This window comes from Pelophylax lessonae (assembly GCF_965119305.1).
Source record: "Pelophylax lessonae genome assembly, chromosome: 10".
In the NCBI taxonomy this organism is placed as follows: domain Eukaryota; kingdom Metazoa; phylum Chordata; class Amphibia; order Anura; family Ranidae; genus Pelophylax; species Pelophylax lessonae.
Genome location: NC_138777.1, coordinates 47520807 through 47535321, shown reverse-complemented (window position 1 = coordinate 47535321; position 14515 = coordinate 47520807). Strand labels below are relative to the sequence as shown.

The 14515-nt window shown below is 39.8% G+C and overlaps 1 protein-coding gene across 1 annotated transcript in view; it reads right to left on the bottom strand.

Moving 5' to 3' along the window:
* The window catches only part of MYBPC3 (myosin binding protein C3), a 201763-nt gene that overhangs the window by 107980 nt on the left and 79268 nt on the right, over window positions 1–14515 (bottom strand). The window contains exons 10-11 of the mRNA XM_082271091.1: window positions 4194–4373; window positions 415–547 (exon numbers count right to left, since the gene is read on the bottom strand). Of these exons, the coding sequence (XP_082127217.1) occupies window positions 415–547; window positions 4194–4373 (313 nt within the window). The remainder of the gene's footprint in view (window positions 1–414; window positions 548–4193; window positions 4374–14515) is intronic.

Genomic DNA, 14515 nt, shown 5'->3' with positions numbered 1-14515 from the left:
GTCGCCCTCTACTAAATCTGTAGTGGGAAGAGTCCTTTGCAAAGAGTCCTGTGAGTGGTGAAATGGTCTCCTCTGGTTTTCATTGTTTCTACAATGTACCATTTCCCCCCTTTGTGGAATTATGATGTTATATATTTGACAAATGTCAATAAAAACAGTATGGTACAAAAAAAAAATTGGCTACTTTAGAATTTTTTACCTAAGGTATTGTAAGTTCGTCTTTTGAGGAGCCAGATTGTTAGGTTTTCACATTACTATAACCAAGAACTCCAGAATTATCTAACTCTGGTTTAATGTACATTGCTAAACTCAGACAACATTACAATACCCTCTACACCACTCACAGGAAAAGCACAAATTATTTCATTGTTCCTGGACATTTTTAGGTATTGATTTTAGTGAGTGAAGACTCACCTTCCAGTGACACGAATCTCTTGGCCATTCTTCAGCCATTTCACTTCTGCATCAGGATTGGCTACTTCCACAACCAGCTTCATCTTTGATCCCTTATCAACTTGGTAGGCTGGATCCAGTTTCTTCAGGAAAGCTAGTGAACCAATGAAACAGCTTTGGTCAGCCAACAAAAAGTAATATTTCAGTGCCATGACCCCTTACACAACCTCAGACATGGTGCAGATGACTGGAATTGTATTTATTGTGTCTCAAGATAAACTTGTACTAACCCTACTGAGATATCTAAACCAGAAACTGAAAGACTTTAAGGCTAAGAAGTTCCAATAAGATCAACGTTCTCCAACACATTGGCTTTTTATTACAGGCAGGAATTGGTATTGTGCATTATTTTCCTGGAGCCCTAAAACAAAACACCCATTCTAACATGGTGATGGAAGATGATGTCCGGTTATGTGTAAAACTATACTTTCCTTGGCTGCCTTGGTGTGATTATCCAGTCTTGTAAAGTCCACCCAGCTATCTCTTCCCATCATTGCACATGCTGCTACAGCCTTTATGGATAATCTGTTGACTGCCCTGATGTCAACAGAAAATCATAATTGGGGGTGGAACCATTGTGGATATGTACAAAATGGTTATACATGTTATTTGAAAAACAAAAACTTCAAAAGTGGGGAGGACAGGGAACTTTTTGGCCTGGGAAGCAAATACGATCAACTGCTTCTCTCCTGGCAGGGATAGTTTCCTGAGGGTAAAGTGTGCACAGTAATTTGTGACCATGGTAAATGTAGGTGTTGTCTTAGAGAGCTTTTGCATATTTTGCATACAGCACTGTGCTGAAATATTAGGCAAGTGTGAAGAAATGCTATACAGTAGGAATGATTAAAAAATTTGATTTTAATTGTTTATTTTTATCAATTTAGAAAATGCAAAGTGAGTAAGCAGGAGAAAAATCTAAATCAAATAAATATTTGGTGTGACTACCCTTTGGCTTGAAACCAGCATCAATTCTTCTAGGTACACTTTCACACAGTTTTTGAAGGTTGTTCCAAACATCTTGGCAAACTAACCATAGATTGTCTGTAAATGTAGACTGTCTCAAAACCTTTTGTCTCTTTATGTATCCACGGACAGACTCGATGATGGTGAGATCAGAGCTCTGTGGGGGACAAATCATCACTTCCAGGACTCCTTGTTCTTCTTTACAATGAAGATAGTTCAATGACTTTGGCTATGAAATTCTGAGAAATACCGGAAGAAACTTTTCCCAACATGCCATACTATCAGGGAGGCATGCGATTGGTCCCAAATTTTATTTTGAAACAGGACAACGAACCCAAACATACAGCCAATGTCATTAAGGACTATCTTCAGCGTAAAGAAAAACAAGGATTCCTGGAAGTAATGGTTTCGCCCAGATCTCAACATCATGGAGTCTGTCTTTGATTACACGAAGAGACAGAAGGATTTGAGGCAGCCTACATTATCATAAGATTTTTGTTTAGTTCTCCAATGTTTGGAACAACCTACCTGCCAAGTTCCTTCAAAAACTGTGTGCAAGTGTACCTAGAGGAATTGATGCTGGATTGAAGAGAAAAGGTGGTTACACCAAATATTGTATTGATTTAGATGCATTTTGTAAATTAATAAAAACAAACAAATAAATACATATTTTTTTAAGGCCTTTGCCCGCACGTACGACATCACATCCGGTGGTTGGAACGCAGAAGGCGGAAGCGGCGTCCACAACCAGGAAGGAACTAGGCGTTTGTTATTCTTCGTTTTTGTAAGTGTAAATTTATCTTTTCGGAATAAAATATTTTTACGGTACTGCACTAAGAAGATCTCCTCTTTTATATCAATGGGGGGAATCGATTAAGAGGATATCCAAGGATTCCAAAAAGCCACATACATACCACGATCCCATCCTCATCAGAAGTGGATACACTCTCCACCATCTTTAAGCTGTGAAAGGCGATATTCCCTTTTACTATCTGGTGAGTGGGGAACTAAGAGGGGAGCACTGAGTGGAAGGATCTGAGCACAGAGCACTTTAAGGAATCACTGGATGTTATAAGAAGCACCTTGCACTGAGCACATTTTTTCATTTATAGACTGTTGTTTCACAAATTATAAACTTCTTTTGGAATGGTTTATTCATAATCATTATATATCACTGTTTACATATCACATATGCACTTTATGGATTATTATATTATTGATCAATAATTATGTGTTTGCACTAGAGGTAATTAATTAATTAATTTAATATAATATATTTATATGAGCAGCGCAGGCACCCAATTTATATAAGCTCATTTAAAGGCACTACCTTTTCATTTAGCAGCAGCTCAATCACATTTTATAGCATTTAGTTCTTTGTTTTTCACCATAAGCGCAGGTACTTGCACCACATATTTTTTAAAGCATTCCTACTGCACAGCATTTTTTCATATCTGCCTAAAACCTTTGCACAGTACTGTATATATATGGTAAAATGTTTTGAAGGAGATTAATTGCAAACAATGAAGTGCATTAACCTCTTGCCGACCGCCCTATAGCAGATTTACTGCTATAGGGCGGCCATTCTGTGCAGAATTATATATATATGCCACTATGCACTTCTGGGTGGGGGGGCACCCGACTTCTGCTGTGATTAGTTACAGCAAAAGTCAATCAGCGGGTGCTGGCCAATGGATGACCACCCGCAGCCGCTGATCGGCGAGGAGACAGACTGGATAGAGCTTTGCATATGTAAACAATGTAGAGCTCCAGCCCGTCAGCAGGGATGTGCTTGATTTTGTTTCCCTGGGAAGCAGGGAATAATATCCAGCATATCCTTTAATAAAAGCAGTACACTGTACACACAAAAACACTGGTTAGGCACACATTTAACCATTTGATCGCCCTAGATGTGCATCCCCTTCCCATTAGTACAGTGACAGTGTATATTTTTAGCACTGATCACTGTATTAGTGCCACTGGTTCCCAGAAATTGTCAAAAGTGTCAGTTAGTGTCAGATTGGCCGCCGCAATAATGCACTCTCACTATAAGTCCCTGATCTAGTTCCAGAATACAGTATATACCATAGTATTTCAGTATATATACACCATCGTTTTTAGACTCTAGAACTTTTGCGCAAACCAATCAATATACGCTCATTAGGATTTTTTAATTGTTGTTTTTTTTTTTTGTTTATAGCGCAAAAAATAAAAAACCTAGTAGTGATCAAATACCACCAAAAGAAAGCTCATTTACGTTAAAATAACGCAGTGCCATATAGCAAAAAAATGGCCTGGTCATGAAGGGAGGTAAATCTTCTGGAGTTCAAGTAGTTATGAGCTAAACAAGATGGCTGCTGCTCTTTGAAAACATCATAGGCTCACCTAAATAAAATACCATGTCCTCATAACAAATAATTTCTATCATTCAGCTACCTTTTAAATTAACACAACCAATTTTTGCATTCTCCCAGCATTGACTTCCTTTGCAGCTCTCTGCATTCAGTCAAATAACACCTCAGAGCTGCTTAAAAAGTCGATGCTTGAAGATCGGAGATCTGAACAGGAAGCAGATAGATTTATAACGCCCGGCAGCTGTTACTAACTTCAGGTCCTACTCTAACTATGGTCTGAATGGGTGAGTATTTTCACTCATGGCCACCTGCCCAACATATATTATTTGCACTGACTCGGGGGTCAAATGCCACCCTGTCCAGATCTCCCCTGCCTCTAAAAACAAACACAGTTCAGGTGGGGATCTTTCATTGCCACCTCACCTTCGCTCTTCTTTTCCTCCTTCTTCATCTTCTTCAGACGTTTCAGCAGTCCACGCAGATCAGTGATACCATACTGGAAGGCAATCTTCTCGTACTCGGATGGTGGAGCCTTACGAAGGATGTCCCAGACATCAACGTCCGGCACGATCTCTTGCTTCGCCTCATTACTGTTAAAATTCACTGTGTTAGTAAGTAGCCTTGGTGACCTCCAGCCTGTAACACAGACTTGAGGTTGGAGGCCCCAAAGCACATGGCTACTATTTCGGCTTTCAATGGACCTCACATAATGCATAATGTGATGCATCCCTGCACTGGGATAACTAATAACAGTTCTTGGGTATTGACATAACATAGATATACCAGCCTCTCAGCTGCCAAGGTTAATTAATATCCATAGAAATAGATATGTGATTTGGTTAGTAATAGTAGTGAGATCCCACAAATAGAAACTGGTTGTTATAATCTATCAAGTGTTGGCTGGTGCTCAGAGCAGAAATGATACTGTGCTTCTGTACACATTACATAGTAAAATGCAACCTGAACAATTGTGCGTGCTTACAGGGGGGTATTAATCTTGCAGTCCTTCATATCGGCATGAACAGTAAATCCTTTTTTATATAGAGAGGCTTGACCTTTTCAATTGAGTGCTCTCCTAAAAATCTCATTCTTTAAACACCTACGTTTCTGTAATTTTTTATGTCTTTTTAGGTTTTATGTCTTTTATTTTCAAATACGTATTTTAAATTATAATATAGGTAAGAAATAACATATTAAACGTAATACATTAAAATATATAAAAGCCCTCATGCCACCTCTTGGAGCTGCTGGTAGGTCCACATGATATCTAATACTTTCAAGGCCTTGATGGGACACTAATCAATAAGCTCTTTCTCCATTATACTTAGGTGGCATTCCCCACTTGCCCCCCCCCCCCAGTCTTTATTGATTGTCCAGCTATTGTGGCTTCTGTAAAAGAATGTGACCCTAACATTGAATAATTACAACCTCAATGGGGATGTACAGTACATTCGGGTTTGGCCATTAGCCTTTTGCACTTCTCTTTCCCCTTGTCCACTGTATTATTTTGTTAATGTTTTGTAACTGTCATATTTAAAACTGAATAAAGACATATTTGATCTAAAATGTATTAAAGCCAAATAAAACCATCAAATTATATTCCATGTGCATAAAAAAATGTGCAAAGTCTTACTATTTGACCTCTTTAGAAAACAACAACAGCCTGAGTATAAATGTCTGCCCCCTGTCAGCATACTGTAGAGAAAGACCCTTGCTCTCTATATGGAAAAGTGGTCTCTCTGCAGAGATCCAACATGCCCTCTACCAAGTCAGTGAGGGCTTTGGAAACATCAAAGCACATGATCCCCACTGGTTGGAGAACTCTAGCTCCAACTCAGCAGGGGGCATGCTCCAAAACAATAAGGTGATACCACCCTTCTCCTGCGCTTGGAATCCAAGCCCCCCGACCACACTCCCCACGGAATCACAACTGGCATCTCAGATGGCTAAGGTCTTGCTCTGAGGAAGAGGCTAAGCCTCGAAACGCGTCAGCCTTCATCTTATCGGATATGGACTAATTTATGGACTACTCCTGACATTTGAGCAACTGAGCTTGATATGATCTGTTTTCGCCTATGTTTGTGAGTAGCCATTTTTATATGTTGCATGAATAAAGCCTGTTAATGTGGATAATGCGCTAGGTCGGTGCACCCTTTCTTTGTTTCTCTTTGCCTTCAGCAGGGGGCATGGCAGACCTCTTTAGGGAGACCACTGTTTCCACAAAGTAATAGTCTTTCTCTCCTGCATGTTAGCAGAGCACATTTTACTTACATTATGGATGCTTTCTAAAAGACTTTACCTGTAGGACTTTGCACACCTTTTGTTTTGACATGCCTGGAAAGTATTTAGCTGAAAATCCAGTTGGGCTTTAAAGAAAACTTTAAAATTTTTTGGTGCATTAAAATTTTAAATACTGATAACCTAATTTGGTGGTGAATATCATAACACATCTATCCCTTAGGTGTTGCTATTAAAGGGTTTTTAGCCCTGAAAGCTCATCAGTAAAAAAATACTGCCCCCCCCCTTCCCCCCAGGCCCCATGATTGTAACATTTTAGAGTTTTGTAAAGTACTAGAACTTATGCTTTAGTATGCTTTAGTATGTTTTTCTGTGTGGTTTGTACATAAGAGTCTTGTGGCTGGTTATCATAAGTTTCACCACACCAGCTCTAGTTGTGTCTTTTTACGAAATATGTCTGAATGTACCCAATCTCTTTCAGTTTTTCTTCTCTTTTAGTCATTCTTTTCAAAGAGTCACACTAATCTCGTGGCCCATTCAGGGCAAAGTGGCAGGTTCTCTTGAAAGGTCACCAACCCAACCACTGATACGTTTGCTAGTGTGCTCCCCTGCTGCTCCATTCATCTGTCTAAACCCGTGAAATTATCTGGTTCCCAGTAAATGTAACTTTCTCCCCTTCCTTCTAAGATGCAGTTCTTAGCCAATTATCAGGCCCAGAAGGGTAGGAAGTCATTAACTTTGTATAAGTTTTAACACAGAATAACATCAAGCTTAAAAAGGGATTTGACTCAATGTAAAGACAAATGGTTTTGGTGGAGGAGTGCAGGGAGGATACATATCAATGGCTAGGTCTTGTCAAGAGAACCAGTCACTTTGCCTTGGATATAGAAAGTAATGGATTCTTTATGATACGATGAACCTCAATCCTGAAGGAAAGGCTCACTGTCTCCCTTCTTTTTCAACTGTAACAAAGAAAGGAGATCGGATTGGTGTGGCTATTATATATAACATTTCAATGTTTTAACAAAAGTAGAGTTTAAAGTTAAGAACCACCTTATAAACAGAAGATAGATGCCTTCCACATATGTTTAAAATGTGTTCAAATTAAACTTTCTTTTTAACACTTTGATTTTAGCTAATTGCAGGGTGCCACTGTTTTTTTTGCATGTCTATTTCCAAAATGTCACTGAACTGAATATAATACAGGTACATACTAAATTACCTATTTGTAGAACCGTATGTACAAACCATTTTATGGCCTTATGGGAAGACCATTCTATATTGTGGGTCTTACCGATTTACAGAACGCAGGAAACTGCTGGACTTGCAAAGAAGTATTCAGAAAAAGCATGCATCGGAAGACAGCGCCCACATCACCGAGGGCAAAAGAGAGCAAGACACGTCAGTGCAAGGCAATCACATTCACTTGCTGACACCAGGCCAAGAGGTAGACAAAAATGCAAACATGGAAACTTGGACATGCACAAGGCAAAGGAAAAGTACTATACCATGGCATGCAAAGAGAAAACACGGCATTCGAAAAACAGTGCAATCCAAAGACTGATGCAAAGCTGAAACTTATGCAGGTGATACAAGGCAAGTAGTTTATACTACTTTTAGATAATAATTCTAGACATCAGCAACCCTGTAGCTGTGACAGCATTCTAAGAGCTTGTGTGGCTCATAGGCATGGTAAAACTGTTTGGCACCTCTGGCTGTGGACACCTTTGAAGATAGTAACCACAAAATGGAGACAATGACTTCTGCCTAAGTTGGTAATGTGGTGCCTGATGCACGAACAAATCTAAGTGCTGCTTAGCTACATATCTCTGGCCAGTCCAAGTACCTGCATCCTTGAATTTTCAGCCATATTTTTTTTAAACCAGCAGAGCAATGATATTTGTGTGTTGTAAGCACTGCCTTTTGTTCCCTGAGACACAACAAGAAGTGGGAGGAAATCTCTCCAATATGAGATGTACCATTTTAGACTATTGTTATCGAAACAGGTGTTCCTATTGCAAAATTCCTCCAAATCGCCAGTTGAGATGACATCCCTAAACAGCTCCCAGGAGCTCAAAGAAGTCTATTTGTTCTCTCATACACACTAGCCATTCTGTCCTACATCAAAGTCAACATTCTAGGTCTGTATGAGCCTCTTTAATCAGTCTGGGCCTCAAATCTTGCCTATTGGGTTATCATACTTAGGTAAGTGGATTTTTCAATGTATCAATTTGGTACAGAAAAAAAAGTTACTATTTCCTTGTGTTTCTTTCCATTATTTTATTAGAAATATATAACCATAACCATAATTCACTTCACATTTTGTTGAGTTAAAATAAGCCAAGTTAGTGGCATCCAATTTCACTTGATATCGCAGTTCCAGTTACTTGTGGCACTCCGTTATCCAGAAGAGCGCTGATCTTCAAGGGCAACAGCAAGTCCCTCACAAAGAAACTCTACTGTGCGAGACAAGTGAGCTGTGAATGATGTAGAACTTACTGTATTCATTACACAGCTGTTCTTTGGCTCAGGTCTACTTTGTAATCCATTCTTCTGTTGAGCTGCAGGGAGGCTAACATATTAGTGTAGGTACAAGCTATCTTAGGGCAGCTTTTCTGTTCCTAGACCTTACTCCTTTATAGCTGTAATATGGGGGAGCATCAGGATTGGGCAGAATGTGCTTTTAATGAAGTCAAGGTCCTGGTTAGCTCCTGCAAGGCTGGAAGAATAAAGGTTGCCTTGACATTTTCTTAAAAAAAAAAAAAATTCTGCTGCTTCTAATCAGAGATCAATTGCAAAAGTTTTTATTTTTTTATTTTTTTTACATAATGCTTTTTCCTGCCTAGGATTTTAAGAATAGGTTTGTTCTAAGATTCCTTCATACACAAGGTAATGATCTCATGATTCTGGGTGTCTAGAGACCCTGGGGGACAATCTGTTTGGTTAAAAAGCCTGTCCTCATTGCTTCTCTTGATTAGCAACAGCAGTATGGTCCCTCCTCCATTTGTTTCTCTCCACTGTAACTAAATTTGCATGCTTGGCAGAGCAGAACTTACAAGTCATTGAAGTGATCTGCAACAATCAGAGGAGATTTTATCCTTTAGGTCAGGGGTCTCCAGACTTTCTAAGCAAATGGGCCAGTTTACTGGCCTTCAGACTTTAGGGGGGCCAGACTGTGCCCAGTGGGAGCATAAATGCCCCAGCATAAGTGGGCACAGACAATGCCCTATCATTGGTTTGAATGAAAGGTTTAGTGCCCTGTTGTTGATATTAATGGGAAAATAGTGCCTTATCAATGCTATCAGTGGGAGGAATAGTGTCCCATCGATGCTGTCAGTGGGAGGAATAGTGCCTCATCGATGCTGTCAGTGGGAGGAATAGTGCCTCATCGATGCTGTCAGTGGGAGGAATAGTGCCCCATCGATGCTGTCAGTGGGAGGAATAGTGCCCCATCGAAGCTGTCAGTGGGAGGAATAGTGCCCTGTCGATGCTGTCAGTTGGTGGAATTATGCCCTAAGGGCCAGAAAACCTGCATCCGCCCCCCCCCCCCCCGGACTGTAGTTTGGAAACCACTGCTTTAGGTAATTCAATCGTGCCAGCACTTCTTACTGTTTTCTAAAATTAATGGATCGTTTTAGGCTTTCTGGGAACTTTTGAGTCTTGGTACAGACCAGACTTCACACGCATGATGTTCTTACGCTTGCACATTTTCTGTTGCTGACAAACATTTTCCTAAGTGGGTCATCATGGCAAAATAAACACATTTGCTCTGGTTACTACTGTCTCAGCTACAGAGTTTGCTATCACATGGTCTGTGCGCAAACTTTCGACAAAAAGTATACACATAGTGTGCTTATATTCATTAGCAGAAGTTATGATAGTTTTGCTTACAGCAAGATATTCATATCTAACCAGTTTACCAGAGGTGAAAATGCCCCTCAAGGTCCCTAATGAAGGCCTTAGCTAAGACCACTATTCCCTAGCCCTCAAAATGTACTACCCAACCTTTCATGAAGTGGAGCTGCAAAAATGTCACTGTCTTTGAAGTAACTCTAGTCAATCAGATCAGTGGCTATACGACTCCGTCACAGAAATTTTCATGGCTACCTAATTTTAATCTGAAGGACTATGAAATCTCCAAGCTACCAAAAACTACCAACAGATTTTTTTTTTCAGGGGGGAGGATGAGGGGAGGAAGAGGTTTTGATAGGGGGGGTTGGGTTGAGAGGGAAAAATGTGTAAAAGATTGGGGCTCTGCAGCGTATCCCCACAAATGATATAAACCGTAATGTGATATGACTTCTCTGAGAAAGCCTAGAACCGACAATTGAGGTAAGTGAAGTTTAATGATACAGAAAAATTAAAAATGTGCCCTAAAGGTGGGGGATGAGGGGGGAGGAGAAGGATGGAAAGGGCTGAACTTTTGCACCTTTCGTTTTAAATGAGAGGAGAAAGAATAAGGGAAGAATTAAGTAGAGAAGAATTTGCTACATCTAGAAATGGGGGCTCGCGCAGGTGTGGATGTTTACTGGGGTTCTACATAGACTCTTGAAGTGGCCGGTTACCCCTGTGGCAGGCCTGAGCGACTGCATTTCCATATAAGATAAAATAAAGGTATTAAATTATTAATGTTGGTTAAATAGTAGGTGGTATACTTTACTACTTTAGGTATACAGTTAAATGTCTCTTTCTTATATTGGCATTAAAGTAGATCTAAACCCTTACTGAATAACATTTAGTTGTATACTATAAACAACTGACCTGTTATGTTGGTCTCATAAAATACAATTTCCACCATTTTGCCATCCTTTTTTGCATCTTAGTGTTGCTGATCTCCTCTAGCCTGTTTCAGCCATTTCCTTTCTACATGCACTTGCTCTAACATTGGTTGCACATCATTGCTCAGGACCTGCTTTCTGAAAACTACAGTGGATTAGTAGTAGTATCCCGGTCTCTGCTGCACCGGCAAGTCCGGTCTTCTAGATTATCGGGATAATATCCTTGTCTACAATTTTCATGCCATGGGACTCTATTACATTCAGCATGCTCTGTGCTATATATGAAACGGTAAGCATGTTATTACAATTTGTGTGCAGAGATGCTAGGGGGATTAATTATATGCGTATAACGATTTTTGATTGTATACATAATTCTCCTTTTTGTCTCTGTAACCATCTATATATAATATTTAGAAACAGCGATGTGACCTAACCATTCGGTCCCTGAAGAAGCCAATATGAGCGCCTTCGTTCCTCGGCGAAACATGTAGGACTCAACAAGTCACACTGGTTTTCATGTATACGGTTCATGCTATATATTTTTGTAACATTGTGCATGTATGTTTTGTCAATTGTGTTTTTTATATGTACACTTTAATAAAGTATATATATTTTTTATATTTGGCATCGTATGTCACTACAGACTGCCTCATAGCCCTTGAAAAATCCCAACTCACAAAGGGAGATAGTTTGTTAGCCTCTTGTGTCCACATGGACTAGAAGGCGTATAAACTACCCCTGATTGTTTTTGTTCTCTCTAATGTATATAAGGATGTGGCTGTGGGGGGCTGTTATTTAGAGCCAAAATTTAATTCTACTTTTCTACTTGTGTATTAGTACAGTCACTTGTAGTCTTCACCAGGGGGTGCATGTAACATGGTGACAATGCAGGAGCGTGTAGACAGTTGTCACTTTATAGCAGGAAGTGCACCAACAAGGACCTTCATGGCAGGATCATCTGGTATTTATTTTATGAAAGCTGCAGATTTAAAGTGATTAAAAAGAACTTTTGAAAATGCATTACCGTTGAAGATTTAAGTGATTGGGTTTACATCTACTTGAAAAGTAAGTAGACACCTGTTTTTACCCAGAATGACTTGCTCTTTCAACATTGGTTCTGCCATCCACATTTGTTTCCTACTTGAACTATCTAGTGATGAAGGATATATTTCAAAAAGCAGTAAGGGAGGTTTTAATATAGTAACACAACTCTTTCTTGAGCCTATGATGCACACTATCCTATTACTCATTGGAGTTCAGCTGTCACCTCCTAGAAGAGGTGTCACTCCTTCTAAGCCATAGACAGATGGGTTACATGCTGTTCCACAGTCTCTCCACTTACTGGTGAGAAGAATAGACAGACTGGTCACCCAACCCAGTGACATCACAGGGGTCACTTGCTATAGATAGAAAATTAGCAGAACCAGTGCAGTTGATTCATCAAGTTAAAACTAATATGCAGAAAATGAGCAGACATATTTGCTTAGCATTAGTGCGTATTGCCGGTCACCAGACATCCGTCTGAGCCACTCGCATTGTTACGCCAGACCAAAAGCATCAGTAAAGCTGAATCACTCATATCGTGCATATCACATAAAACTTACTCTCTGTATGCAGGATGAAGGACAGAAGAAGATAAGAAAATGACAGTTACAGAACAGAAAAGTGATAGCGTAAATGAAGAGAGGAAATACAGAAGGAAACATGATAGAAATCATTACTCAATAAGTACAAAAAAAAATATATAATAAGGGATGCACAAATCATTGCTAGACAGCAGGACTGAAGGATGCAGCAAACATTACAACACAGCAGGACAGAGGGATGCAGCAAGCATTGCAAGAAAGCAGGACTGAAGGATGAAACTTGCTTTGCTACACAGTAGGATTGAATATCACATTAAACATTGCAAGAAAGCAGGACTAAGGGATGCATCAAGCATTGAAGAGGAGTAGAATGGAAGGATGCAGTAAGCATTGCAAGAGAGCATGACTGAAGACTGCAGCAAGCATTGCAAGAAGGCAGGACTAAATGATGCAGCAAGCTTTGCAAGGCAGCAGGGCTGGAGATTGCAACAAGGATTTCTAGACAGCAGGACTTAAGGTTTAGCAAGTGTTGAAAGGCAGCAAGATTGAAGGAAGCAGCAAGTGTTGCAAGAGAGCAGGACTGAAGGATACTGCAAGCTCTGCAAGACTATAGCATAAAAAGTGGGCAGCAAGCAAGCTGCAGGAATACATTGACTGCAGGAGTGTGGGGTGCCTGGAACACAACCAGTCCCAAAGCCAACTGGACAGATAAACAGGGAGAGGGCAGGGAGTGTACATGGTACAAGTTCTGCAAGAAAGCTAGATACAGTATAAGGAACATAGGAAAAATACACATGGATATGAAGCATAGAACACATGTCAAATATCATTTAGAAATTATCTCACAGTCAATATAGTATGATTCATCATTTACTTGTTTTTCTTTTCTATCCTGCATTGGAAAAATGGTTGTTGTCATCTGGCAGGTTACTATGGAAAGCTAGAGCAGAAATTCAGCCAGCAACTTGATAACTCCTTGGTATTATCCTTTATTTGGCTACATCATATACACAGGATCAATGCTGACATGTTTTTGCCATTACAGCCTTACTCATAGCATATGTAGCCAAATAAAGGATAATACCAAGGAGTTATCGAGTTTCCGGCTGAATTTCTGCTTTGGATGGTTGTATAGGGGAGTAGGGATCCCCCTAGCCTGAGCACCGAATCTCAACAGGTATTTCTCAATTGTGCAGTTGAGCGTGGGGATTTTCTGCTTGTATTTACTATGGAAAGCCACTACTTCCCTTTCCAAGAGTGTATAGTCAGTTATACAGATAGCAATGTTCAGGCAAATTCAACCACTTTCTAACAGTTTAATGCAAACACTACTGAACAGCATAAGGTGACCTACCACCAAACATTTTGATTGCTTTATGACAAAAACTGTTGGCAAAAGGCTGAATCATTCTGGTTGGATCCCTTTGTGAGTGATGGCTACTTGCAAATGGATGATATTTCCAGAAAATGTCCAGTGTGTAGCCAGTGTAATGCTGCTACACATTTGGCAACCAGCTTGTGGTTTTAAAAATGACCAAATTAATACAACCGACCACCAACCATTTTTATCAACACCTTGAAAAGATCAAAAAGGTTTGATGGTAAACTATTTGATGGAAAGAGATTGAAATGACCCTAAAGAGACAAATCATGCCCATTCATTTAAAGTATGTACCCCCAAACACTGATAATCACTGTTGCCATGCTTCCCCACCTGTACATTCTTGCCCTTGAGCACGGAGTCCAAACCCGTGTAAGCTTAATTTTAGATGCTTACAAAAGGTTGACCACTTGAGTCCCGGGCATTTTTCTCCCTTAATCCCAGGGTGTTTTTTTCATTTTTGGATGTCTAAGTTCCACACCTGATGCCTTTTAGTATTTCTATCTTACACTGACCCATTATATATTGTTTTCTTTGAGACAGACAGGGCTTTTTCGTTTGTCTCAAAGGTTCCAGAAGAATTGAGAGAATCATCCAACAAACAGACTACTCCATGCAATATACAATCCCACTCAGGAGGGGTTTGTACATCGGATGGAGTAGTCTTCTTGTTGAATGATTCAATAAAAAGTTTTGAGGCTTTCAACAGTTCCTCTGTAATGGTGTGGAGACTTTATAGAGACTGTACTAGTACTTGGACTG